This window comes from Podarcis pityusensis (genome assembly GCF_964106645.2).
Source record: "Podarcis pityusensis genome assembly, chromosome: 15".
NCBI lineage: Eukaryota > Metazoa > Chordata > Lepidosauria > Squamata > Lacertidae > Podarcis > Podarcis pityusensis.
Genome location: NC_138040.1, coordinates 14798101 through 14824495, shown reverse-complemented (window position 1 = coordinate 14824495; position 26395 = coordinate 14798101). Strand labels below are relative to the sequence as shown.

Sequence of the window (26395 nt, the reverse complement as noted above, 5' to 3'; positions counted from 1 at the left end):
AATGACAGCATTGAGAGCCACATTTGCTCCTTTGCTCTCAGCCGAGATGATTTTTGAGATGGCCTTTCTGCGCAGGGTTGGAAGAAGGGGGCCAGGGCTGGGGGGCGGCGGAAGCCAGAGCTTGCAACCCAAGAGTATCAGTCTGCAGTTTCAAAGGACAGGGGCAGGAAGAGACAGTGTAGGCACTGGGAGATTCCCCTCTCTGCCTGTTTTAACCCCTTCACACACCCTTCTCAGCAAGTCCTATGCCACACTATAAAACTACCTTCAGTTCATCAGGGCCTCCCTTCCTGTCTGTGAACGAGAACTGCCAGATCTTTGGTCTCTCCTCTCCTCCCTCTCCCTTAACTGTGTCACCCTTGGGAGTCCTTGCCTTTTTTGCATTTGTTCCAGCCGCTCAGGAGTCCAGCGTTAAGTCCGGACAGCTTGGGAAGGAGCTCAGTGCTGATAACCTTCTCAGGGACTTGAAGGAGATTTTTACTCCACCCTGGGAACTCTCTTCTCCTGCTGAAGGTAACGCGGCCCAGCCGCACCAAACCCGCCTCTCTGCTCATTTTAGCAGCTTTGCCGAATCCAAAGCTAGGGTTGTGCCAGGAGTAGCTCCCATAGAGCCTCTCATCAATTGATCAAACTGCTTCCTTACCACCTTTCCCGTGTTGGAATTGGAGACACCGCAGTCCTTCAAATTGAGTGTGTTCATCATTTCCCTGCAAGACGACACAAATAGCAGTTCTATTATTTTGGTTGAACTTTCTGCCGGAAGGGCCAAGACCACGACTCAAGTTAAGCAAAGAACTAAAGCAGCAGGTTTTTATTATTTATTGATTTATTGCATTTTTGTCCCACCTTTTCTCCAAGGAGTACAAGGTGGCAAACACGGTTGCCCCCTCTCCTCATTTAATCTCCCGCAACAACCCAGTGAGGGTCGGTTAGGTTGAGAGGCAGTGAGTGGCCCTTGAAGTTGCCCAGTGAGCTTCATGGCTGAGTGAGGATTCGAACCCTAGTCTCCCAGGTCATAGTCCCAACCATAGTCTTAACCATTATGCTACATTGGTATTTCTACCTTTGCTAGCTTGGGCTATGGAGCAGGAAGTTACAGTTCAATACAGTCATACTTCATGTTACGTTCTTTCAGGTTACGTCCCGCGGTGACCCGGAAGTACCGGAAAGGGTTACTTCTGGGTTTCGCTGCTCGCGCATGCGCAGAAGCGCAAAATGATGTCACGCGCATGCACAGAAGTGGTGAATCGCAACCTGCGTGTGTGCAGATGCGCTGCTGCAGGTTGCATTCTTTTCATGTTGCGAATGGGCCTCCGGAACGGATCCCGTTCGCAACCAGAGGTATCACTGTAGAAGGGAGCAATTTTACTATGAGGATGCAAGAACATGGAGGCAGCTGCACTGAGCGAACTGTGGAACCTGCTTCCGCAGGAGGCAGTGATGGCCACTGACATGGATGGTTTTAAAAAAGCATCAGACAAGTTCATGGAGAATAAGAAGGCTATCCTTGTCTGCAAGCTGTGATGGCTTTACTTTGCCTCTGCGGTTGGACGCAGCAATGCTTTGAATACCAGTTGTTCTGGAAACCGCAGGAGGAGAGAAAGAGAGCTGTGGTGCTTGAGTCCTGCTTGCAGGCTTCCCAGAAGAGGCATCTGGGTGGCCACTGTGGGAGCAGGATGCTGGACTAGATGGGCCACTGGCCTGATCCAGCAGGCTCCTCTTGCGTTCTTAGGTGTTTGAGCATCACAAGGCTGTGTACAAAAATACCTGCAGAATAAATAAAATAGCAGCTGGCATCGGGCCAGAGCAGATATATTTCAAGCTGTTGTGATCACCTGGTATCAGGGTCTAGCAAAGGTGGGAGAGAATATGTTTTTAGTGAGATGCAGAAGGGTCTTCTGTTTCTGCACCTGTCTTGATTCAGAAGGGAGGCGATTCCATGAGGATGTCCTCCCGCTGGTCGCAGTCAGGCAGGTCTCTGCAGGCTGCAGCAGAGCCAGGAGGACCTTGTCAGACGACCTCAGCTGCTGTGGAAGGAGCAGGCAGCTGCCCAGGGGCTGGTGGGAATTGTAGTCCAGAACCTCTGGAGAGCACCTGATCAGCAAAGGCTGCTCTACAATTTGCTGGGGGCCTGCAGGGGCTTTTTCTTAGAGAGTTTCTTGCCATTAAGCAGTATGTGAATCTTGTTTAGATAAATAAAATAGGAAGCCAGAAGCTACCCATGTTCCTTTGGGAGGAGGGGAGGGTTATAAATGTAATTAAAACATTCCAGAAGCTAGCTTAGGAGCCTAAAAACTTGGTTCTTTCCTTCAAGAAAATATGGATAAAAATACTTGCTGCATTCCACACGGTTTTAACTTACAAAAGTGTTGAATGTGCATAATGGAGTCTCTTGTGTGCATTGATGTTTCTTTTCTTAGGTTTAAAGCAAAACTAAAAAATTCTCAGGCCTTGAGACTGTTCTGAATTGGAATATTTCCTTCCGGCTCTAAGAAGGGCAGATTTTTAAAAAAGGCTCTGAGAGATAGAAGCTGTTGGATCAAAGCTGCCCCTCCAGGCCATAACAGTGAAAAGGGGAAATTAGGAGTTGTATGTGACAGAAATGAGATTATATTTCTATTTTTTTTTAGGTCAACTATTAGTGTTCTTCTTCCTTTAAAAAAGCAAGTCTTTGAATGTAGAAATAGAACAGGGCTGAAGGTGCCCTTTGTCATAATTATAACCACACACTATGACTCTGCCCCTAGTCTGCAAATTGACTGACCTTACATAATTCTAGTTTTGCTAGTCTTGGGAGGGGCAGGGACTCTGAATTAATTTTATTTTATTTTTCAGTTCAATTCAGTCCAGTTTATATTCGGCTCCTCTTCACTGAGGAGCCATGGGCAGGAAACAGATGTACCATTTGAAACAAAAACAAAGCAAACATTTTAAAACATTCTAAAAACATAATAAAAAACATCTACAATCAGTTTACCGTTCAAAAAATTACTCTGCAGGCCATTAAACACATTTTCCCATCCCATGTTCTCAGGGTTGCTAGGAACAGTCTTCTTCAGTCACCATATGCACCTGGGTCAATAGGAACATTTCTCCTGAATAAGGACGGAGACAATCATGCTTCACTAGGGAAGGTATTCCACAACCAGGGAACCTCCACTGAAAAGGCTCTGCTGTGGGTCAGCACCAGGTGGGCAGCCCCAGTGGCAGCCCCACCAAGAAGGCCTCACTTGCTGGTCATAGGGTCTGAGGTGGTTAGTATTGGGGAAGATGCTCCCCCTCCAGTTGCTTGACCAGTTTTCTTGCTTCTGAGAATTAAGCAGTCTTAACCCACACACTTCCAACCCTAACTTTGTCCCAATAAGGACTAGAAACATGTTTTAAGGAATAAAAAGAGAGCTGTGTGTATCCACAGCCATATCCTGCACTTTTTTTGGCTTTCCGAATCCAAGCTTTTCTATCTGCAGCGGTTTTTGTTTCTGTTTCTTTGCCTTTCCCTAACCTGTTTTTTCAAGGTTTCTGTGGGATCCAATTTTCATAGAAACAGCTTCCTACATGGTTTCTGTTGTGCTTGCACGACACATTTCCCATTCACCATATCTGTCCGGAAGGCCGATGGGAACCCAGGAAGCTGCTAAGGCAGATGTTGGTCCATTTAAGATGGTGCTTCCTACACTGACTGGCAGCAACTCTCCAGTTAGAGTATTCCCAGAGCTACCTGGAGATGTTGGGGGTTGTACCTTGGATGTTTTTGCATGCAAAGCTGATGCTCTCCACCACTGAGCTGTGGCTCTTCCCTGCTGCCACAGAGCTAGATCTGATGTGCTTAAACTACAGGGTGGTACAACTCTGTTTCACAGAAAGCTGCCTTATACAGAGTCGGGCCATTGGATCATCTGGCTCAGTATTGTCTACACTGGCAGGCAGCCTCTCTCCAGAGGTTTCAGACAGGGCAACCAGCTCAACTGGAGATACTGGGGATTGAACCTGGGACCTTCTGCATGCAAAGCAGATGCTCTGCCACTGAGCTGTAGCCCTTCCTTAGGTCCCCCAGCTTTTCCTGAGCACTACCTCTTTGTGTTCTTCTGAACACAGTAGGGCTCTCCTCTTCCTTGCTGCTTTTTGCCAAAATTCTTATGAGCTGCACTGATTGGCTGTTTCAAAAAATTGTACTCCCTCCCTCCCTCCCCACCCAAAAGTTGGATATCGCATTTTTGAAGTCAAAGGCTGGATCAAATTTATTTTATGTTATTTATCACATTTATATCCTACCTTTTTCTGCAGGGAGCCCAAGGTGGCATACATGATTCCGCATTTAATCCCCACAATAACCCTGTGAGCTTCAGAGCCGACTGGGGATTTGAACCCTGGTCCCTCCCAGGTCCAACACGAACCACTACACCACATTGGATTAAGCTAGGGGTTTCTGGCAGAAGCCAGCTAGATGATGCTGGAGTGTCTCGTAGCATGGCATGGTAGCAATGGTGTCCCATATCCTGGACCCCAGCATCCAGCATGAAAGGATCCATCACTTCTAAGATTCCCTGATTAGTCTCTTGCCTCTGGAATTTGCCCTCTGTGATAACCTACCTTCCCGATTTCTCTTCCAAATGTCATTGCCGAGGAAGAACATGTGGTTCAAAACCTGGCCTAAGTGGCCTTAAATGTCTAGTGAGTTAAATCCTTGCTCTCCGTAAAACTGCTAAGATTCCAGAAGTGGATCTGTTCTGAACAGTTACCAGGTTTCGGACAATTTGGGCATCATATCGCATCATATCGCCCGTGATATTTAGACTCCTGACCGTCTTCTCCCTGCCCTCCCCATAACGCTACAACAAGAGCGAGGAACCTGTGGCACCCCAGGTACAAAGGGACTCCATCTCCCTTCAGCCCTGCTCAGCATGGTCAGTGGTCGGGGGCAATGGGAGAGTTGTTGGAGGGCTGTAGGGCCCCACTGCTGCTGGGGTGTTTGGGGAGGATCAGGTCTCTTAACCACAATCAAATCCTTAAAAAAGGCTTAGACAGATTCCTGGAGGAGAGGGCTGTTGATGGCTACTAGCCACGATGGCTATGCTCTGTCTCAACAGTTACAGTGATGCTTCTGAATACTGGTTGCTGGAAACCACAGGAGAGGAGAGGGCTCTTGTGCTCTGGTACTGCGTGTGAGTTCACACAGGCATATGGTTGGCCACTGTGAGAAGAGGATGCTAGACATAAGTGGGCCTGATTCAGCTGGGCTCTTCTTATCTTAACCACAACTCTCATAATCTCTTGACCAAGGGTTGGGGCTGATGGGAGTTGGAGCCTGGCAGTGGCTGGAGGGCTATGACCCCACTCCCTGCCCCTCAAGCGCGGGGGGGGGGGGAGGCTCTGAAGAAGGAACACATATTGCTTCCTGTAGTCCTGGAGAAATTACGGTCCTCTGGCACTTGCTTAGCCAGGAAAGTGGCACAACCGTAGTGCGAGGCTTTAGGCTGATGTGGATGTTCCTCTAGATGACAGTTTTCACTGATGCTTTGCCTGCCTTGGAGCTTCCTGTGTGTTTCTGTGTCTTGCGGTGAGTCTCCACCTTCCTATCCCCCGCCCCACCTGTTCAAGTAAATGGTTTGGGGGTTTGGTGTTTGTGTGAAAGGGGCTCCAAAGGGGCAGGCGTGCTTTTAAGCCTCCGCCGTGTACATTGGGCTGCAGCAAAGTCAACAGTGAAGACGCTTGGTGTGACCAGTTGCACGTCTTCAAGACCCCCATGTAGAAGTCACTTAAAAGATAATGCCAGGCTGTGAGTCCTCTTTGGGTAGAACACTGTTTCCTGGACACTCTCTGTCTTCAGTGTGTGTTTCTGTGTTTGTGTGTGTGTCTTGTGCTCAGTCCCACAGCCCCACTAATTTCCTAATCCATACATTTTCCCTCTCTTGTGCCCCTGCCCCTGAGCTAGATACACAAACCCAAAAAGGGTGTATGTGCTTTTTGTTTGTGTTTAAAAAGCTCAGATAAACTCATTTGTATTGCCATGTGGTTCAGACATCTTAGTGGTGCCTCATCATGGCTTTTTTTTTTTAGGGGGGAGGGGGTGCCTAAAATACGAAAAAGTTGATATTCAATTTTGTTAGGTCTGTACATACTTAATTTCCTTACCCCATCCATTGGAAATGAGGTTAGTCTAAGCAAATATGAAAGGGACACACTCTCTCTCCCTCTTCCCCCTGCCCCCCGGAAATCAGTAGAGAGAGGTGCATTGAAATAAAACTGATAGTGATAATAATAATTGAGACAGGATATGTAAGAGAGAAGATACCATAGCAGGAAAGAAGGAAAAAAGAAAGGGGGAAGAAAGAGATGACGGAAGAAGAGAAGGAAAGAAGGTGGGGGAAAGGGGATGAAAGAAGGGGGGAAAGGGAAGAACATTTGTGTGTGTGTATCTGTCTATCTAAGTGTGTGTGTAAGCATGTATAATGCAGAGGGAAGGCACTCAGAAGTCAGGTAGCTGAAAATAGGTTAAAAGAGGAGAGTTTTTGTGCATGTTTAAAAGAAGTTGCTCCGGTGGGAAGGTCAGCTTACCTGGACCAGCCCTGCCACAGAGCAGTGATAAGCAATTCATTGCCATCTTGCATCACTGCATACTAAGGAGCTCCTGGTGGTTAGATGCAATGGTTGCTGAACAGCCATTATTTAACATTTGTATCCCACCTTTTCTTTTCTCCAAGGAGCTCAAGGTGATATACATGGTTCTGCCTTTCCTTATGTAGCCCCCACAGCAACCCTGTGAAGGGTTATTATTTAATCTATTTATATCCCACACTTTCTCCCAAGCTGGGATTTGAGGCAGCTTCCACCACTTAAAAACATCATTACAAAATGCAAATTAATCATAAAAAACCTTGTTAGTAGTTAAAATATATCAGGTGCATTGCCTGCACCTTAGTTTCCAAAGGCCTCTCTGAACAGCAAGATCTTAGCATGCCGGCAGAAGGGAGCCAGCCTGACCTCTCGGAAGGGGATCCCCCAGTGTGGAATGTGGGAGCAGCCACAGAAAAGGCTCTCTTTCAGGTTGCCAGGGTCGCAGGGAAGGTGCTCACCGAGGACATTAGCACCTGGGCAGATTTGTACAGGGAGATGCGATCTTCCAGGTAGCCTGGGCCCCAGCCCGAAATGGTGAAACGCCTCCTGGTGTCTTCCCCTCCCTCTTGCAAACCGACATCTGTCATCATGTGCCCTGCCTCTGACACATTTGTGCTTTGCTCGCTGTTGTATTTGTGAAACGCAAACTGAGACTGTCCTGTGTTTTGTTCTCTCTCTCTCTCTCTCCCCTTCTCCATCTCTCTTTTCGTTCCATCGCTTTTCGCTCGTCTGCCCTGCTCCATTTGCGTCGCCTTCTCACGCTCCATCCCTCCATTCCGAACAGTCCTGGTTGGCAAACGGAGAGGTGGGTGACTTTCCGCTGCATTTTGGAGTGCACCGTGACAATGTTTGGCTTTGCGCCTTTTTGTGTGTTTGCGGCCTGCGGAACGCTGTCTCGTCTCCTTTTTGATCGGGGCTGGTGGCCGTTTTAAAACACTGTGTTGCTTAATTTATCTTTTGGCAGCCTTTGGAGCCCGCTCTTTGGCTGAAAGGGCTCCCGTAGTGGCTGGCATGCAGTCAATTGCATCAAGACAGTCCCTGCCTACACAGGCTGCCAAACCATAAACAGAAAGTGCGACATACGAGGGTAAAGGAATGGGCAGGGAAGAGGAAAAAAACAAACTCGGGCACCATGGAATCATAGAATGGTAGAGTTGGAAGGTACCGCTGAGGGTCATTTAGTCCAACCCCCTGCAGCACAGTTCTTAGAACGACTAGCTGTCGCAGTTCGGAAGCAGGAGGTGCCTAAAGCAGCTGGATGTTTGGCAAAGCTGATGGAGTGAGCTGCCTGCTTCCCATCCCTCCCACTGAGGCAGTCTGGTGCTAAGGCTGCCCCCAGGCAACATTTGAGGGAGAGGAAACCTTGTCAGTCTGGAAATGCCTGGATGGAGCTTTGTGCTTTCTGCATATTAAGCTTCTACTCAGGTACAGTTCTCCCAAACCATTATTCTATGGCAGGGGGTGCCATGAGGGTGCCAGTACCTCCTCTGGTGCCAGCGAAAGATCACCTCAAAAATCCACAGCGCAGGGGAGACCCTTTGCTCCTCCAGCTCAGTTTCTTTTGCACTGGCTTGGCTTTCCCTACATTGAACATGCCAAAATTGGATACCCACTTCTTCCCTTCCCTTCCGAACAGAGGATAGATGCAATGTTGCTCCTCCCCCCCAAGTGCCCACACCATTTTTTGGCTGCTATTTCTGCTCTTTTAGAGGTGGCAACCATTTTGTGTTCTCCCCCTCCCTTGGCAGCCATCTTATGACAGGCGCACCACGGACTTTCTCAACATTCCAAATGGCCCAGTGATGATTAGTGGCCCCTTTGCAGTTCATAATATAAACCTGGCAGGAGTGAAGTCAAATAATGGGGTGCCCTAAAGGTTGTGCCGTCTTCTCTCCCGCAGATGTCCCAGACGCTAAGGCTCCCAGCCCTTCGATCAGCCGGCAAGTCAGCATCGAAACGGACCGGGTGTCCAAGGAGTTCATTGAGTTTCTCAAGACGTACCATAAATCCGGCCAGGAGATCTACAAGCAGTGCAAACACTTTTTGGAAAACATGCACCACAAGCGGGTGGGTCCCTCTCGCAAGAGCGGAGAGGCCTCGCTTTCCGTCGGAGGCTCTGGGAGTGAGGGTGGGTGGAATTAAAACCAGGGACTTGCTTTTGAGGGAGTGAAATTAATGTATATTAGGTGCTGAGCTGACTTGTCAAAATAGACTATGCCCCTTCAAAAAATGTGAATGTCCTGATTATCTGCTCAAGTAGTATACTTTTGTTATATTTATGGGGAAAGTATGCATACGTACTTCAGTCTTTACTGCAGGAATATTTGAAATTTGGCCCAGATGGAGCTGCCACATCTTAAGATAACCTACTCAGATTTTATGTTGGGTTTTTCTTGGGGATAGTTGGTAAACAAGGGGGGAAAGCTTTGGAAATAGATACAGTGGTGCCTCGCAAGACGAAATTAATCCGTTCCGCGAGTCTCTTCGTCTTGCGGTTTTTTCGTCTTGCGAAGCACGGCTATTAGCGGCTTAGCGGCTATTAGCGGCTTAGCGGCTTTAAGAAAAAGGAAACAAACTCGCAAGAACTCGCAAGACGTTTCGTCCATAGGAAATTCGTCTTGCGGAACGACTCAAAAAACGCAAAACCCTTTCGTCTAGCGAGTTTTTCCTCTTGCGAGGCATTCGTCTTGCGGGGCACCACTGTATTGGGGAAAACCAATGCAGGTGTCACAGCTAAAGACCCTCTGGCAGAACGCCATCCAGCCTCTGTTTTCATTGGAAGGTGGACCACCTTCTGAAGTAGTCTGTTCTACAGTTGAGCAGCTATTGCCGTCAGAAAGTTCTTCCGGATGTTTCGTCGGAATCTTCTTTCTCGTAACTTTGCATTGCCTATTCTCACCTGCATGACTGGTGCTCTTTTCCAGGACCTGAGTATTGAGGAACAGTCCGAATATGCCCAGGACTTCTACCAGAATGTGGCAGATAAGTTGCAGAGCCGCTGGAAAGGTATTTCTCATTTCTGCTCTTAGCTGCCGATAGGTAGTGGGGCTTGGGAGGGAGGCATCCACACACATTACAGCTTTGGTTGCAAGACAGCCACGGCTGTTCTGGGATTGGGAAAGCTTGAACACAGTTGTCCATTCATTGGTAACCTCACAGTTGGATCTCACAGCTACCCCATCTTGCTCACAGCGGCCAACCAGATTTCTGTGGGAAACCCTCAAGCAGCACTCTCCCCTCCTGTGGTTTCCAGCAACTGGTGTTTGGAAGCATTTCCACCTCTGACTGTGGAAGCAGGGCAGAGCCATCATGGCTAGTAGCCCTCCATAGCCTTTTTTGTGATTGCGTGGGCCTCTTTTCTGTGGGAGCATGCAAGAGGGAACTTTAAAACACAGCGTGAGCACCTGACAGTGAGGAGAGTCATGTTCTTTCCCATCCTCCCCACAACAAGAAGGAATTTAGGGCACAAGGGCTTGGTCCTGTGATGCTGTGGAGTTCAGAAAATGGGCCCTCTGACCCTTGGCTCTTGAGCCGGTCTCAAGCTTCTAGTTCAGAAACCACAACAACAGCAATTTATTATCTATACCCCGCCTGGCCACTCCGACCAGCCACTCCGACTACTTCCAACAAATTATAAAACCACAGTAAAACATCAGACATTAAGAACTTCCATATTCAGATGTTTTCTAAATGTCAGTTATCTCGTTGACAACTGATGGAAAAGTGTTCCACAGGGTGAGCACAACTACTGAGAAGGCCCTCTGCCTGATTCCCTATAACCTCGCTTCTTGCAATGAGGGAACCACCAGAAGGCCCTCAGAGCTGGATCCGGATCTCAGTGTCTGGGCTGAACGTGTTTCCTTTCCTTTTCTTTTTTGTATATAATTTTTATTAAATTTTCTGTTTTGCAGTTTAAAACACTCATTTTTACATCCTTAAGATATCAGTGACTTCCCTTCTTCTCTTTCCATGGTTCATTTTACATATCATTAATCCCTGCATATTTTACAAAAACTATACCGTTCAGTATTCCATTAGTGCATCCATCAAAACTTATTTACACTGTTGAATTTATCTTAATGCTGCCAGCGTTTTCAGCTGCACACAATTATTTCCCATATATTCAATAAACATTTGCCAATCTTCTCTAAACATATGTTCTTCTTGTTCTCTTTTTCTGTATGTTAAGTCTGCAAGCTGCACATATTATGTCAACTTAAGTTGCAATTCTTCTTTGGTTGGGACCTCGCTCGTTTTCCAGTAGTAGCATACATAAGGGGCTGAACGAGTTTCCTGGTTCAAGGGAGCCCACTCCTGGTCTGATCTAGCAGGGCAGCTCTTAAAGGAGAGCTCTTGACTAGAAGATGCTCAGGTGTTTTCTCAGGCAGCATTTGGCTAAAAACAGGTGGAACCAGAAGCTTGGTGCAGACTCTGCCTCCGCTTCTTCGAACTGTGTGGGGAAGCCAGGTATTCTTTGATCTCGGGATGTCTTCTTTTCAGTGTCCCCGGAAAAAGCGGAGAAGGCGATGGACCAGATCGAGAAGTACGTCATGACTCGGCTTTACAAATACGTTTTTTGCCCGGAAACCACGGAGGATGAGAAGAAGGACCTTGCTGTCCAAAGGAGGATCAGGTACGGCTCTGGGAAGGCGGGGTGCCCCCTTGGGGAAAGTTGTTCTGCCATCAGCTTGATAAGCCTGTATGTAGTTGCTACGCTTCTGCCTGCTTCAGGGTGGCACCAAGGTGTGTCCTTGCCTCGTTTGTAAACCCCCACTTAAAAAAAAAAAGTTTCAAAATGACATTTTTGGTAAAGTATGCAAACAAATAAAAAATGTAAAAACAAGCAGGAACATAGTCCACTAAGCTAAAACAAAACACTGGGTGGGTTACCACTGACCCTAGCATTACAGGGAAAGCAAGAGATTTTGAATTAATTTTATTACTCATTTATAAACATATTTTTATACCACTGTATATCAATTAAAAATTTATAGCAATAAAAAGAGAAAATCATACCAAAAACTATCATCTTCGTTTTTGAAAAGCAGACATTCGTTACCCATTGTGGAAGACGATGTATTCTTAATTACCTGCATAAGCCTGGTGGAATAGAAAAAAAAATCAGCAGGCATTTAAAAGTTGGCACAGAAGGTGTCTGCTTGACTCTCCAGTGGCAGAGCGTTCCACAGGACTTTTACACAGTCACAGTAAACGAGTAGCCCATTTATAAGCCTTTGTGTGCTATTTGGTCTCAGCCCCTGTAGTTTTCAAGCCAGCAACCAATGTTGCTTGGGAATCTTACCCAGACACATAGATTTTTGAGTGGCAGGTGGAGGAACCTGACCCTGTAGTTGGGTCATGCAAGTTAGAGGCCACTGCGTACTATCAAATGTACATTTTTAGCTGGATTCCTCTTGCATGTCTCATCCCTCCCTCCAATAAATTTTCTGCTACAGTCAACTTTGGTCCACCAGCCTTTAAAACAAAATGGTGCATGGTTTATCCCTAGTGATGAATGTCTAATCGGGCTGCTCCTGATAATGAAAGGAGGATTAATGTCTTGTAATTTGTATTCTGTACACTGTATTAAAAACAGAATAACAATAGCAGCAGCAAAACGATGTTTAGAAAAAAGCAATTTTCTGCTATTCATCCCTGTAATTTACTTAATTGTCAGTTTTTATTTTTACATGGTTTTTACCGCAGGACATCAGGTTCAGAAAGGAGTATTACATGGCTTAGCTACTAATTTTACAAATAAGATTAAATCAATTTCATTTGAAGATTATATATTAGCATACCACGCCCAAGAAATACAGAAATAAGTAGTTGGTGGTTGTATTCAGTTTTTAAAATATTTTTTCTGCTTGTTCTTTTTTTTTTTTTTAAAGTCTTGTTTTAAAATATTTTCAGCTTGTTGAGCATGTTAGTTTGCCAAGAAGGTTAAACTACAGCCGCATTCATGCCATACGTGAGCACTCTCACACCACAGTCATGGCTCCCCCCAAAGAATTCTGGGAACTGTAGTTCACATAAGGGGATTGACCACATCAATCTATAATTCCCAGCACCCTGGACAAACTACAGTTCCTGGGGTTCTCCATATCTGTTAAAGCAATAAGAGAGTGCTTTAAGTGTAGCTGTAACTTTGCTTTCCCAAAATCCATAATCTTAAAAATTGTAGAGTTGGAAGGGACCACGAGGGTCATCTAGTCCAGCCCCCTGCAATGCAGGAATCTTTCGCCCGACATGGGGCTCAAACCCACAACCCTGAGATTAAGAGTCTCATGCTCTACCAACTTGATTTCTTAAGCTCTTTCTCTTTCTCTCCTCCTCTACTTTCAGAGCTTTGCACTGGGTCACTCCTCAGATGCTCTGTGTTCCTGTCAATGAAGAAATCCCTGAAGTCTCCGACGTGGTCGTAAAGGCCATCACAGGTATGCCGAGGGATGCTGGGTCCCAGCTGGCGCAAGGGTGGGTGGAATGCCATGATCTCTTTGAAAAACCATTGCCCAGCCTTAAAATCACTGACACAGAAACATATATGTCTCTCTGCTAAAGCACCATAACAGGCGGCCCTCAAGAGCATGGATGCAGCCCACGGTGTGTGGCTTTGCTTTCCGTGGAAAACAATCCAAGATTGGATCGGGATTGACCGCTCAAGAAACAGGGGCGTCTTTGTGTTTCTTACAAGATTCCCCAAGGTTTGTTGCTCAGGGCCATAAGCTCAGTGGTAGAACACATGCACTACCCACAGAAAGCTCTACTAGGTCCAGGTCCTCAGTATGTCCAGGTAGGGCTACCTAACTCTGGGAGAGCCAGAGGGAAAAGTAGGCTACGTTTCGGGCCACATCTAAGTCAGAAAATTGTACATACATGCACTTGCGTTCTCCAGAGTTAAAGGGCTTATTCCAGCTAGGCAGAAACACCCCAGAAGAATAGGAAGTAGCGGTGGTGAGAGAGCGTGGCCCAGGGAGAGTCCCAAGGACATCAGAAGAGTCTTAAGGGTCAGGCCAAAGGCCCATCTAGTCCAGCCTCCTGTTCTCACAGTGGTCAGCCAGATGCCAAAAAGGGAAACCAGCAAGCAGGACTGTGGCTCCCAGCAACTGGGATTCAGCAGCATTGCTGCCTCCAGATGTGCAGGCAGGACATAGATAGTAGCCATCAATATCTTTCTCCACGTATTTGTCCAGTCTGCTTCTAAAGCCACCCAAATTGGTGGCCACCTTTGCCTCCTGTGGCAGGGAGTTCCGCCGTTTGTCCATCCTGAATTTTCCAACGTTCATCTTCTTTGGGTGCCCACGAGTAGGACGAGAGAGGGAGAAAAACTTTTCTCTACCTGCCTTCCCCATGCCATGCATAGTTTTGTAGAGGGTGCATTTAGCTTGCCTTCTCTCCAAGCCAAAACACCCCAAAGGCTGCAACCTTTGCCTCTTCATCCCTTTGACCTTTCCTGAACCTCTACAATATGAGGGGAGGTGACCGGAACTGCATCCCGCATTCCAAATGCGGTTGTGCCACCGGCTTGTATAGCAGCACAAAACCTTGGAGAGCGGCTGCCGTTCAGTGTCAGCAGCGCTGACCCAGATGGACCAGAGCCTCTGACCTTCCTATTTGCCAGAGCCTCTGTGGGCACGTGGCTGCTGGAGAATGCACCCCTGCCTAACCCTCTGGGCTTCTCCCGTGTCTCGCAGACATCATCGAGATGGATTCCAAGCGTGTCCCCCGGGACAAGCTGGCCTGCATCACCAGCTGCAGCAAACACATCTTCACTGCCATCCGGACCACGAAGGACGAGCCGGCTTCGGCCGATGACTTCCTGCCCACCCTCATCTACATTGTCCTGAAGGGGAACCCTCCTCGCCTCCAGTCCAACATCCAGTATATCACCCGGTTCTGCAACCCCAGCCGACTGATGTCTGGCGAAGATGGTTACTACTTTACAAACCTGGTAGGTACATCAGGGGGTGAGGGGGCAGGAAGCAGGGGCTGGTTCATTGTTACAGCTGCCCATGCACTGGTAACCTCATGACTGGACTACTGCGATGCGCTGTGTGTGGGGCTGCCCTTGGGGTTGGTCCAGAGGCTGCAGCTGGTGCAGATGGAGGCAACTGGTTTGCCGGGGGAGGGGGGCAAATGCCACCAGCACATGACGCCTTGCTTGTGGGATTTGCACTGGCTGTGGATTTGCTGCTGGGCCAAGTCCCTGTATAGCTCAGGGCCTGGTTATTTGAGAGACCACCTTATTATCCCTTGTACACCCAGCTGATTGCAGTCTGTTGGAGAGTCTCCTGCAAGTTTTTCTCTCCCCAGACGTCTTTATTGCAAGTTCAAAAGGTACATAATTATATGTGCACTAAACATGGTGGGACGTAAATAAAAAAGAGAACAAGAGAGACGGCACCTGTGTAGAAGGGAAAATAAAGGGGAGAGGGAAAAAACCCAAAACTGTATACTTTACAAAGTTGTTATTGCACTTCACCAGATCTTAACCTGTTACAGTATTTGTAAGAGTGGATTCCAAATATCATTGAATTTGTCCATGGCAAGTCTGCGTTTATATGCAAGTTGTTCATAGGTTGTGAGTTTGTATAAGTCTTCAATTGTAGAAGGGAGCCACATTTTTATTTTTCCATTGAGATTGATACTAAACACTGATACTGATGAACTGATGAATTGGAGTCTCCTGCAAGTTGAGGTGTCCAGGACTCTGCACATTCTTCCAAATTCACTTGCACCATTGATTTGAATAATGGTGTTAGGGGAGGGCTAGTATCTCTGGTGGGGACACATTGTGTTCCTTCTGGGGTAGTTCACCCACCTTTGGTCCCCACCCTGCACTCAGCTCTCACCTGTGGCTCCTAGAAACTGTCAGCATTGAACAGCGGCCACACCCTGAGAAACAGCTTCAACTGGCCAGCTAAACCAGGTGAGGGTAGTTGATGGATCTCAAACCCTTGGGGAGTTAGGGACTTCCCCTGCATGCAAAGGCAGGTTCTGGATTGAGCGGACGAGACCAGTCATGGGTCCAACGACAATAAGGCAGTTTCTACCTGTGCTGTAGAGGGATGTGAGGGGCAGATGGGGCTCATCAGCCTGGGAAGGCAGCCCATCTAGGAGAAGGAAAACTGATCCTAAACCTCGCTGCCTTGCAGGATATTTTCAGGAGAAGAAAGGGATAAGGTGTAAACCCTACACGAATCCAGGGTGGAGTCTCTAAGGTGGTTGGATGGTGCCTTGTATGCCTCCTTCCGGCAACTCCTGCAGCCATGCTGGTGCCAACATATTGCCCTGCTTTCCTTTGTACTGCAGTGGTGAGGCTGGGGGGGGGGGTCTTGTTCTCTGGGCAGCCCAGGACCCCACTACACACTGCCTAGGCTTGTGCCGGCCCAGGGAGGTCACTTTGGTGCTGCTAACACAGCAGTTAGACTTCACCCCTGAAGGCACACTTCATTGTATCTTGAGACAGACGGATGCCAACAACAACTGTGATATTGCCTGTTTCATTTTCAGTTCCTTTCCTAATGCTCCCTAGCACCAAATTTGCCTTTTTCTTCCACGGCCGCTGCTCAAGAGTAACTTCAATAAGTTGGAATAAAAACAGCGGCTTAGCTGGTTGGGCGTTCTATGTGTGTGTGTGTGTGGATCTTGTGCTTTGTGTAGCGTGGGAATAAACGTGGTGCCTTTCCCCCTGCCTCCAGTGCTGTGCCGTCGCCTTCATAGAGAAGCTGGATGCCCAGTCCCTCAACCTGAGTGAGGAAGACTTCGACCGCTACATGTCCGGCCAAGCGTCCCCGAAAAAGCAGGAGCCGGAGAGCTGGCCGGCCGACGTCTGCGTAGGAGTCCGGCAGATGTACAGGAACCTTGACCTCCTCTCCCAGCTTAATGAGCGGCAGGAGAGGATTGTGAGCGAGGCCAAAAAACTCGAGCGGGACCTCATTGACTGGACTGACGGGATCACCAAGGAGGTCCAGGAGATCGTGGAGAAGTATCCCTTGGAAATCAAGCCCCCCAATCCGGCCTTGGCTGCCATTGACTCTGAAAACGTGGAGAATGACAAACTGCCACCTCCATTGCAGCCCCAGGTTTACGCTGGGTGATGAGCACCTTCTGGGGCTCAGAGACATCCCTCCCTCTCTGTCCCCCACCCCGCTTCCTTCTGCTTGGGGAGTGGGCTAAAGAGGGGCAGGAAAATCAGAGGAATTTAAAACCGGCACATTTTAAAGGTACCGTTTGCTGGCAAGTGTGTCACATGATACTTATTTTAGCCAGAGTTAGCCAGCTACTATGAGGGCTGTGGGTTTTGTGTGTTCCTCGAACCCAATTTAACTTCTTCCTTTTTACACAAATCCGGTATAATTTTTAAGAAACACAGGTGGTTTTTCCTCTGCTCCCCCTGTTCTCCCTTCAAGGTATGCATGTGTGTGTGTGTGTGATATTTGGTTTGTTTCTCTTTTTTTAAGTGAAGTTTTTGCTGGTATTTTTTTCCTGCTTCAAAAATAAAAAATAAGGTGGTTATCAGCACTTTGCAAGGGATGCCAAGTTGTAGGTAAAAAAAACTAGAATGGTACTCTTTTATTCCTTCTTGGGGGCAGGGAGAAGGAAATATGTTGTAAAGTAAATATTTAACAATTGTAAATAGGTCTGCAATATTGGGCTTGTGCTTTCACCTGCATGGCATCTGGTAAGGAATGCTAAATGTTGGTTTTTGTTTCTTTACCGTCAATGAGTTAAATTTACTGCTTACAGGTTTTTCCCCCCCTCCCCAGGAATTGTGGGGAGGTGGAATGGCAGGAAGTTAGAACCTTGTAGTGGGAAACAATTTGCTTTATCTTAACTGTATACCTTGACCAAGGCCATCTCCTCAATATTCACAATTCCTCATCCAGTTACTCTGGTCTCCCCTAATCTGGTGCCTTCCTGATGTTTTGAACTTTGACTCCCATCAGGTGTCCTATGCTGGCTGGGGCTGATGGGAGCTGTATTTCAAAACATCTGGAGAGGGCACGTGGGTGGGTGCAAGCTGAATTTATACAGAGAGAGAGAGAAAGAAAGAAAGAAAGAAAGAGAGAGAGAGATATGAAAATAACCCTTTCTTCCTGTGTTGTCCTTCAGCACAACTGGGTCTCTTCGAAGTCAGAGCAAAATTGGGCGGGACCCACATGTTTATGAGCCAGTTTTCACTGCTCTAAAAGCAAGCAGGATTTGGCCCATCATCAGTGTGGGATTAAACGTGCTCGAAAAATGTGGCCATTCTCCCTTTTAAAAAAATAAAAACAACCTTGAAATGTTTTGTCATTGCAAAGCATTGTTTGTAATTGTGGCAAAATGACACCCTGCGTTAGAGAAAACTGGGCAGCGTGTATATACGTAGCCCTGTAATGTTCACTTCTAGCTGGAATTTCAGCCTGGCTTTAGTGCAATGCGAAGACCAGATATGTACCTGCAGGGTAAAAGAAGGCCAGCCAGGGTACAGACATGGAATGTGTAATGGGTGCAGAAGACCACACCAGCCCTCTTCCCCTTTCCCTGCCTTTCCTCGTATTATTTGACACAATAGCGGGACGAGATTCTGTGGAATCCTCAACCTCCCGAAGTTGCAGGTGTCACTTCTATGGATATACAGTACGAGTGCGTCTTACACGCATTTAACCCGCGCAGTTCCAATCACATGCAGTTGAAGGCCGGCTGGTTGAAATCCTGCACGTTCAACGCAAGCAAGGTGGAGAGCTTAAAACCTCTCTTTGCACCAGCTTTTCAGCTCTCTTCCTGGGGTGTGTTTGTATGCTCAGCAATGCTGACTCTGGAAGGCTAGGGGTGCTCATGCAGGGGTGGTTTGAGCATACGTGTTTTGGGGTATATTCAGAACCCTTGGAACCAACGCCCCCCGTGTAAGATGTGACCGTATTGTGTATATATATCTGTTTTGGGATTTATATCTGTAACGTTCTGTAGCCTTTCCTCAGCGCTGGGTTTAAGTGAAGTCTCTGATCACTCCTTCCTATTCCACTGAATTGGGTCTCTTTCCTTCCTGCCCCTCTTTCCCAGTCTTTCAGTAGCCTGGGTCCACCCACCCTGTCAAATCCTCTTCCCTTTGGCCAGAGAACCGATGACGCTGTTCAGACACAGTGACTTGCCAGCCTGAATTGATGAACTGGCCCGTAACTGATGCTTTTTCTACACGTGTATGGGATTGGCGAAGGGCCGGGAGGTTTGGGTGGCGCACGACCCTATCTTAGAAGCTCTTGCCTGCAAAGAGCAAAGCTGTTTCCCCTGCTATTAAATTCATCCTAAGTATCAGTGACTTCTGGTTCTGTTTTGTTTTTTTAATGCCAAACCTGCAAATATAGGAGCATAGGAAGCTGCCTTATATGCTGAGCCAGTCCATCAAGCTCAGTATTGTCCACACTGACTGGCAGCAATTCTCCAGGGTTTCAGACGGGTCTTTCCTTATCCCTTTAACCTCAAGGTGCCAGGATTTGAGCCTGGGACATTCTGCAGGGAAAGCAGACACAAGACTTTCAATTTCCCAGCCCCTTCAAATGACACAAGGAGAGAAGCTGAGCTTTATAGTGTCAACGGCTTGATGCCGCAGTACAACACGTTTTGGAATCGCCACTTTTTTGCATGTCTTCCCCTGGCCCCCGGGTCTTCCAGTCTTAACCATCATACTTGTAGATGTGCAGATCATTGATGAACTGTGGAGTAGATTTCCAAGTATCTTGTTTTTCGAGCAGCTTCTGGAACCAAGGCCAGACAGGAAGTTGAGAGGAATCTGCAGGGAGGGATCAGGAAGAACGTATGGCTTCTGATGGTTAAACGCCTTGGCTTGCAAGGTAGAACTATATTGATGAAATGAAGAGGAGGCAGGTGGGAAAGAGTCTCCAGAAGTGGGGTTTTATGTAGGAAAGACAGTGAGCTCAGTTAACCCCAAGACAGGATTCTTGGGGTCAGAATTCCTTTAAAAGAAAAAAATTAATCATGGGGTTGGAAGGAAACCCAAGGGTCATCTCGTCCAGGGTGAAAAATGAGGTGATAAGGCTTTCAAAGTTTACTATTGTTTACAACTGATTAGCACAGAGGAAGTCAGAGAAGAAGGAAAAGTATCATAGGATGATAAAATTGTAGAGTTGGAAGGAACCCTGAGGGTCATCTAGTCCAACCCACTGCAGTGCAGGAATCACAGCTAAAGAATCCCTGACAACCTCTTGTTTTAAAACCCCAAATGAAGGAGAGTCCACTTTCCACCCGTGTTGCAGCCCCTCAGATACCCAGGACTGTGAGCTCAGTTGAGTTGCAGTACTCAGAATTCATTCCAGGGCTCAGGACTCATTCTTTCTAAGCCTACGTCTTTTGCACCAGCTGGTGGATATTGGGGTTCTCGTAAAATAAAAAAGTAGATTCCCACAAGTCTGCCAAAAGAGCGTGAGTACAGCTGTTTTGCTGTTCAGGGCCCTTCTCCATTTTTTTGCAATAAGTTCAGACCGAGACTGTGATCCATTTGTGTCCTCGCTTCCTTTGTGTTCCTTTATTCTGTGAGCTCTTCGGAATTTCTCGAAAGGTAAATATTTTTATGGCGTTCACTCCTTAACCCCAGGTACATGGGTGGAACAGACAAAGCTGACCGCAGAGAACTTGTATTTTACCACTTCCGTTCTGAGAGCAGGGGTGCATGCATCTGTGAGTCCCTCCAGCTGTCACTGAGGATATCCCAACTCCTGGCGGCCAGCAGGACTAGTGGTCAGAGATGCTGAGAGTTGAAGTCCTGCAACATCTGGAGGGCTACAGATAATATCCACCTCTGCCTTAAGAAGGGGGCTCCTTTCCCTGCCGTTGTTCCTCTCTTTGTGATGCCCTTAGGTGCTAATTCTGGTTGCCAGGTCCGTACATTCTCTCCTAAACTCTGTATCATAGCTGCTGTTACTGAATTGCTGTTGAATGAAATTAAACCTCTTCCACAACAAGGTTCTCTTGCATTCACTGCCCTTTTGTATAGTAGTCAATGCCTCGTTTCTTAACTGGACATGTTAAACCTGGCACAACTTGTTCCTCTCACCCAGGAAGGTGGTGGAGGCAGTGGGGCAAGTGATCGGGCCAGTGAGCTGTCTCCTCCAGCATCCTGTTCCCCCAGTGGTCAACTGGATGCCTGGGGGAGACCAGCAAGCAGGATTCGAGCACAAAAGCCCTCTCCCCTCCTGTGGTTCCCAACAAACCGATACTGCCTCCAACTATGGAGACTAGTAGCCATTGATACCCCTCTCTTCCCTGAATTTGCCCACTCCTCTTTTAAAGCCATGCAAGCTGATGGCCGTCACTGCCTCCTGCAGCAGTGAGTTCCAGAGTTCAACTATGCCCTGCGTGAAGGACTTTCTTTTGTCTGTCCTGAATCTTCCAACATTCAGCTTCATTGGATGTCCGCGAGCTCTAGTGCTATGACAGAGGAAAGCTGCTCTCTTTCCACTTTCTCTAAGCTGTGCATCATTTTTTAAACTTATGTCATGTCACCTTTTACTTGTCATTTCTCTAAAAGGTCCCAAATGATTCAGCCTTTCTTCATAGGGGTGCATCCCATTGATCATTCTGGATGATCCTTTTCTGAACCTTTTCCCAACTCTACATGGTGGGTTAGCCAGAACCGTACACAATTATTCTAAATATGGTAGCACCATTGATTTGTATAATGGCACAATCAGTTTTATTTTCAATTGTGCAGTCGAACTGTGGAGTATCGTGCAGAAAATAGGAGTCTGTGTCCATCTTCATGAAATCTGCCCCTTCACAATTATGAATGGTGTAAGAAGTGGTTTTCTGGGCCTACGGTTGTGGTTGGACTTGTGTCCCCCTCTTACTCATTTCTCTGTGTGATGAGAGCTCAGGTCCACATCAGCTGGGACCACCCATCACTTGGCATCATTATGGCGCTAGATGATTGGCAGCTGCATGGGCCTGTCTGCCTGCCACAGTTGGCCAAGGCAGTGGGGAAGGTAAAGATCTAGCCCAGTGGGACAAAACGTTTTCCCATCTCTGCTCTTAACTACTGTAGCACAGCATACCCTTTTGCTGACCGGTGTGGTGCAGTGGTTAGAGTGCTGGACCAGGACCTGGGAGACCAGGGTTCAAGTCCCCACTCAGCCATGAAGCTCACTGTGCCAGTCACAGTTTCTCAGCCTAGCCTACGTCAGAGGATTGTTGTGGGGATTAAGTAAGGGAAAGAACCATGTACACCACCTTAAGCTTCTTGGAGAAAAAGGTGGAAATAAATGCTATTATTAATTATTATTATTATTATCCAGAATAGAAGTAATTATCATAGAATCGTAGAGTTGGAAGGGACTCAAGGGTCACCTAGTCCTACCCCCTACGATGCAGGAATAAAACATCCCTGCTATAAAATATTTCAGTACTGCCCAGATGCTGATAAGCTCCCTGCCAGATTTTAGCCCTGTGGATGTTCCTTTTCTCTAACACTAGGTGGCAGTGCAGGGAAAGAAATAGGTTCAAGAGCCAATTTCTCCCCACTTATTCAAACACTCACCAGATCGTACAAATATGTTTCTTTTCCTTCCTCTCTCTTCCCCCTCTCTTTCCCCCCTCAAATGTGCAGAGAAATTCCAAAGCACATACTGGAGCAATACTTCCATTAGGCCAATCAACGGGTCCCAAAATAAAGCAGCACACATGCTTTGGAGCATCCCAGGAATGCTTCATCATGCTAGATAATTAAAAAAGTATCCTGGGTCAAATAGTTGGGAGAGCACGGGCTTCTCAGAGGGATTTCTTCACGCGTTTTCATTAGTTGGTTGCATCAAATAACATTTAAAGCCTACCGACATGCTTGGGATAAGGGTCTTCATGGAAAGCCTTGTTTGCAGAAGGCAGTGGCGCTATTAGTAATAGTTTATGAAAGTCAGAGTAGTGGTTAGAGTGTTAGACTATGACCTGGAAGACCAAGGTTTGAATCCCCACTTGGCTATGAAGTCCCCTGGGTGTCCTTGGGCCAGTCACTTACTCTCAAGGAGGCCTGCATGGTTTCCTTCTCTCTTCAAATACAGTGGTACCTCAGGTTAAATACTTAATTTGTTCTGGAGGTCTGTTCTTAACCTGAAACTGTTCTTAACCTGAAGCACCACTTTAGCTAATGGGGCCTCCTGCTGCCGCTGCATCGCCGGAACCTGATTTCTGTTCTTATCCTGAAGCAAAGTTCTTAACCTGAAGCACTATTTCTGGGTTAGTGGAGTCTGTAACCTGAAGCCCATGTAACCCGAGGTACCACTGTAATCCCCACAACAATCTTGTGAGGTAGGTTAGGCTGAGAGGCAGCGACTGGTCCACTGAGTGGGGGTGGGATTTGAACCCGGGTCTCCCAGGTCCTAGTGCAGCACTCTAACCACTACACCACATTGGGCCTCAACACAAACCCAGAGCAATTTCTCTCCCCATCCCTCCCTGAAGCTGTCCGTTACCGCTGAAACATCTGCAAGCGCACTCCTGCTTATTACATTCTGGTCATTCTTGAGACTGCATTTCTGGCCCGAAGAAATAACCCCGTGCCACGATCTTCGTGGTCATACAGCCTTAAACAATCAGTAACTCTGTTTGCGACCGAACCATCCGGAATGCACTTGCTGGGAAGACCCTGCCTGCGTCCAATGAATGTCAGGTTCTTAGCTGTGTCTTGCAAAGATTCATTGCACCACACAGAGCACAAGAATTTCAGGAAGGCAAACTTATTTCTCCCATTGCAGGTAAGTGGGGTTTTTTTGTTGTTGCTGCCAATATTTTTTAAAATAAGTAGCTTGATTCATGGTGCTTCTCGTCGGGAGCCTTCCCACTGATCCATAATGAAATTCAGACAGGTGGATTTGTACTTAGCTGCAGCTTGAAGCATGTAAAGTTCAGCAGGGGCTGGTATCCAGCGAAGTCATACCCCAGCGTAGACCTCCTGAAAGCACTAGGCTTAAGTCCCTTATTTTCGCTTTGGCTGTTCCCGAGTATGTTTCAGTGCTTCCCAAACTTGGGTCTCCAGCTGTTTTCGGACTACAGTCCCCATCATCCCTGACCACAGGCTTGCTAGCTAGGGATGATGGGAGTTGTAGTCCAAAACCAGCTGGAGACCCAAGTCTGGCAAACACACTTATAGGGCTGTGATGGGAGTGTGGACCATACTGAGCTGGTTGGACCAATTGGTTTGTTTTCATGGGAAGGACCCATAGCTCAGTGGGTAGAGCATGTGCTTTGCATGCAGAAGATCCCAGGTTCCATCCCTTTCCAGGTACAGCAGGGAAAGATCGTTTCTTGAAACCTAGAGAGCCCATGTCTCCTAGTGCAGAGACAATGCTGAACTAGACAGACTCAGGGTCTGATACAGTGCAAAGCAGCTTCCTCTCTTCTTGTTTAAACATTTGAAACCATGAGGACCAGCACCTTGATTTCTCTTTTAAGGGAAGGCACCACAGCTCAGTGGCAGAGCATACATTTTGCATGCAAGAGGTCTCTGGTTCAGTCCCCAATGACATCTCCAAGGAGGCTGGGGGAGACTTCTGCCTGAAACCCCAGAGAGCCCATTGCCTACCAGTGTCAATAATACTGATCTAGATGGAGCACAGCTTTGACTTTCCTGAAGGTAGCTTCCCATGTCTCTAGAGTGGGGGATTTGCATTAAAAATAATAATCATAAAATACACTGTGTGGTTGTTTAAAAGCACTTTGCGAAGAGGAGCAAACAATAAAAGTATCAGTAAAAACATCTCTTTGGAGCATCCCAGGAATGCTTCATCATGCAATTCAAAAGATATCAGCAATAAACTAAGAGCAGATTGAAACACACACCAACATCCTGCATGTCTGGATAGGCCGGTCTAAACAGGTGCTAAAAAGAACAGCGAAGGAGTCTGCCTGGGGTCAAGAGGCAGGGAGTTCCAGAGTGTAGGTGCAGCCACACTAAAAGATGGATTATTTGCACATGCCGAACGGGTATTAGGTGGTACCAACAGGTACATGACTTCTCTGCAACGGGAGAGGTTAATCTTTAGGCTGAAGAACTGGAAATGGGCCCTGCACCCCCCCCCAATTAATCCACTGTCCTCCCACATCACAGCAAGACTTTCTCCTAGCCAAAGGCCTCAAAGGATTCCTGTGTCAGGCGGCCAAGTTCCAGAAAGTGCGGTCCGCGCCAGGAATCTCTTTTTCTCTGCTCTTTCTCTCCCCCCTCGATAATGAAATATTGATGGGAGTTAAATATTCATGGATCGTTTGCGTCGGGAGCTTTTTAATCCGTCTATTAAAGGACGAGAGAGAGGCCTTTGATGATGGGGAAACTTTTTGCCAGGCTTCGAAGATCCCTAAATCCTCCAGGTTAAAGTCGGGTTTTTAAATAGGGCCTTCCGTAATGTCCTTGGCGATTTATTTATTTAATTGAAACGCACGTCTGTGTGTCATATATCTTACTTGTCGCTTGAAACACTTGTTTTGGAGGATTTTGGAGTTTCTTCGCATGAAACTCGGGCTGGTTTGCAGCAAGGTCAAAGAAGCGTGCGTCTGGACATGATGTGGAGCTATGTACTTGCGCACGAAGACCTCTGCACACACCAATTTAATTTATTAGTTATTTATTAAATTTATCGCATTGGAAGCCTCAAGCGACTTACAATGCAAAACAAACAAATACATTAATCCAGAAGCATGAGGACTGGAATCTTACTTTTCAAAGGGAGAAGCATGGCCTGTTGCAAACAGGAGCTTCATTTCCCAATGGCATCTCCAGGTAGGCCTGCAAATGTTCCTTGACTGAAAGAGCAGTGGCATAGCGTGAGTTGCCAGTGCCCGGGGACATGCGGAGGGAGGGAAGGAAGGAAACAGAGTATACATGCACTTTCAACTGCCTAGTGGCATCCGCCCCACCCAGGAGATTGCAGCTGCAGAGATAAGAAAAGAAGAGTCATTCCGTTGTCTGGAGCTGTATTGAAGCAGCGCCGGGTGCTGATATCTTGTGCCCCTAAACATTTTGCGCTGGGGCAACCACCCACGCTATGCCAATCCGTACTGAACTAGACGGACCCTGTGGTCTGACTCTGCATAAGGCAGCTTCCTGTTTAAGCTGCCCCTTTTGTTCAGAACTGGACTGGAACCTCGCTTTGTTTTTCGGTGGAAGGACTGTCGCCGAGTCCTGCGACAACGAAGCCCCTTCATCTCCAGATTTCAGAGGCGCTCTGACACCGCCTCACGCAGCTCTTCTGAAACAGCGGCAGCGTCGGCTGTCGCCGCACTTCAGAGCGAGGCGAACAGAATTTTGGCTCGTTGCTTTTTGAAATACAGCGGGGGCTTGACAATCTCGGCTTTGTAGCCAAGGGAGCCCCCGCCGAGCTGCGGAGGATGCACAGATGTTCCTCGGAGAGGGATGTGGTTCCCCCTCACTTTGCCTGCCCTGCCTTTGCTTCAGGGAACTGCAGCTGCACTGATTACAGAGAAAAAGAGACTCTGCGCACCTTGAAAAGTGGTGACATTAGGCACCTGATTTCTAAGCTTTAAACTTGAAAGTGGTGGCGATGCTCAGAACGTGGCAAAATCTCCCCACCCTCCAATATTTGTCCTTCACATCTACATCACTGATGTGGATAGTGTGTTGTTTTTGCAATAGGTGGAAAGGAATTGGATGTGTGTCACTATTTTGGAAGGGGGGGCAGGCAGGGGGACAGATGAAAGTTTTTCTGATCTATTTCTGAGCCTGTTTTATGCCCCCAAAGGGCCCTACAAAGAATGATAGCAACGACAACAACAAAAC

At 47.3% G+C, this 26395-nt stretch overlaps 1 protein-coding gene across 4 annotated transcripts in view; it reads left to right on the top strand.

Annotated features, from left to right (window-relative positions):
• The window catches only part of RABGEF1 (RAB guanine nucleotide exchange factor 1), a 32561-nt gene extending 11982 nt beyond the window's left edge, over window positions 1-20579 (top strand). For 2 of the 4 annotated variants that reach the window (XM_080984020.1, XM_080984021.1), the window contains exons 4-10: window positions 7400-7420; window positions 8516-8682; window positions 9540-9621; window positions 11116-11248; window positions 12961-13052; window positions 14310-14566; window positions 16317-20579. In XM_080984020.1, the coding sequence (XP_080840146.1) occupies window positions 7400-7420; window positions 8516-8682; window positions 9540-9621; window positions 11116-11248; window positions 12961-13052; window positions 14310-14566; window positions 16317-16715 (1151 nt within the window). In that variant the 3' untranslated portion in view covers window positions 16716-20579. The remainder of the gene's footprint in view (window positions 1-7399; window positions 7421-8515; window positions 8683-9539; window positions 9622-11115; window positions 11249-12960; window positions 13053-14309; window positions 14567-16316) is intronic. The other 2 variants (XM_080984022.1, XM_080984023.1) reach the window with 1 other exon arrangement.
• Window positions 20580-26395: the final 5816 nt, after the last annotated feature.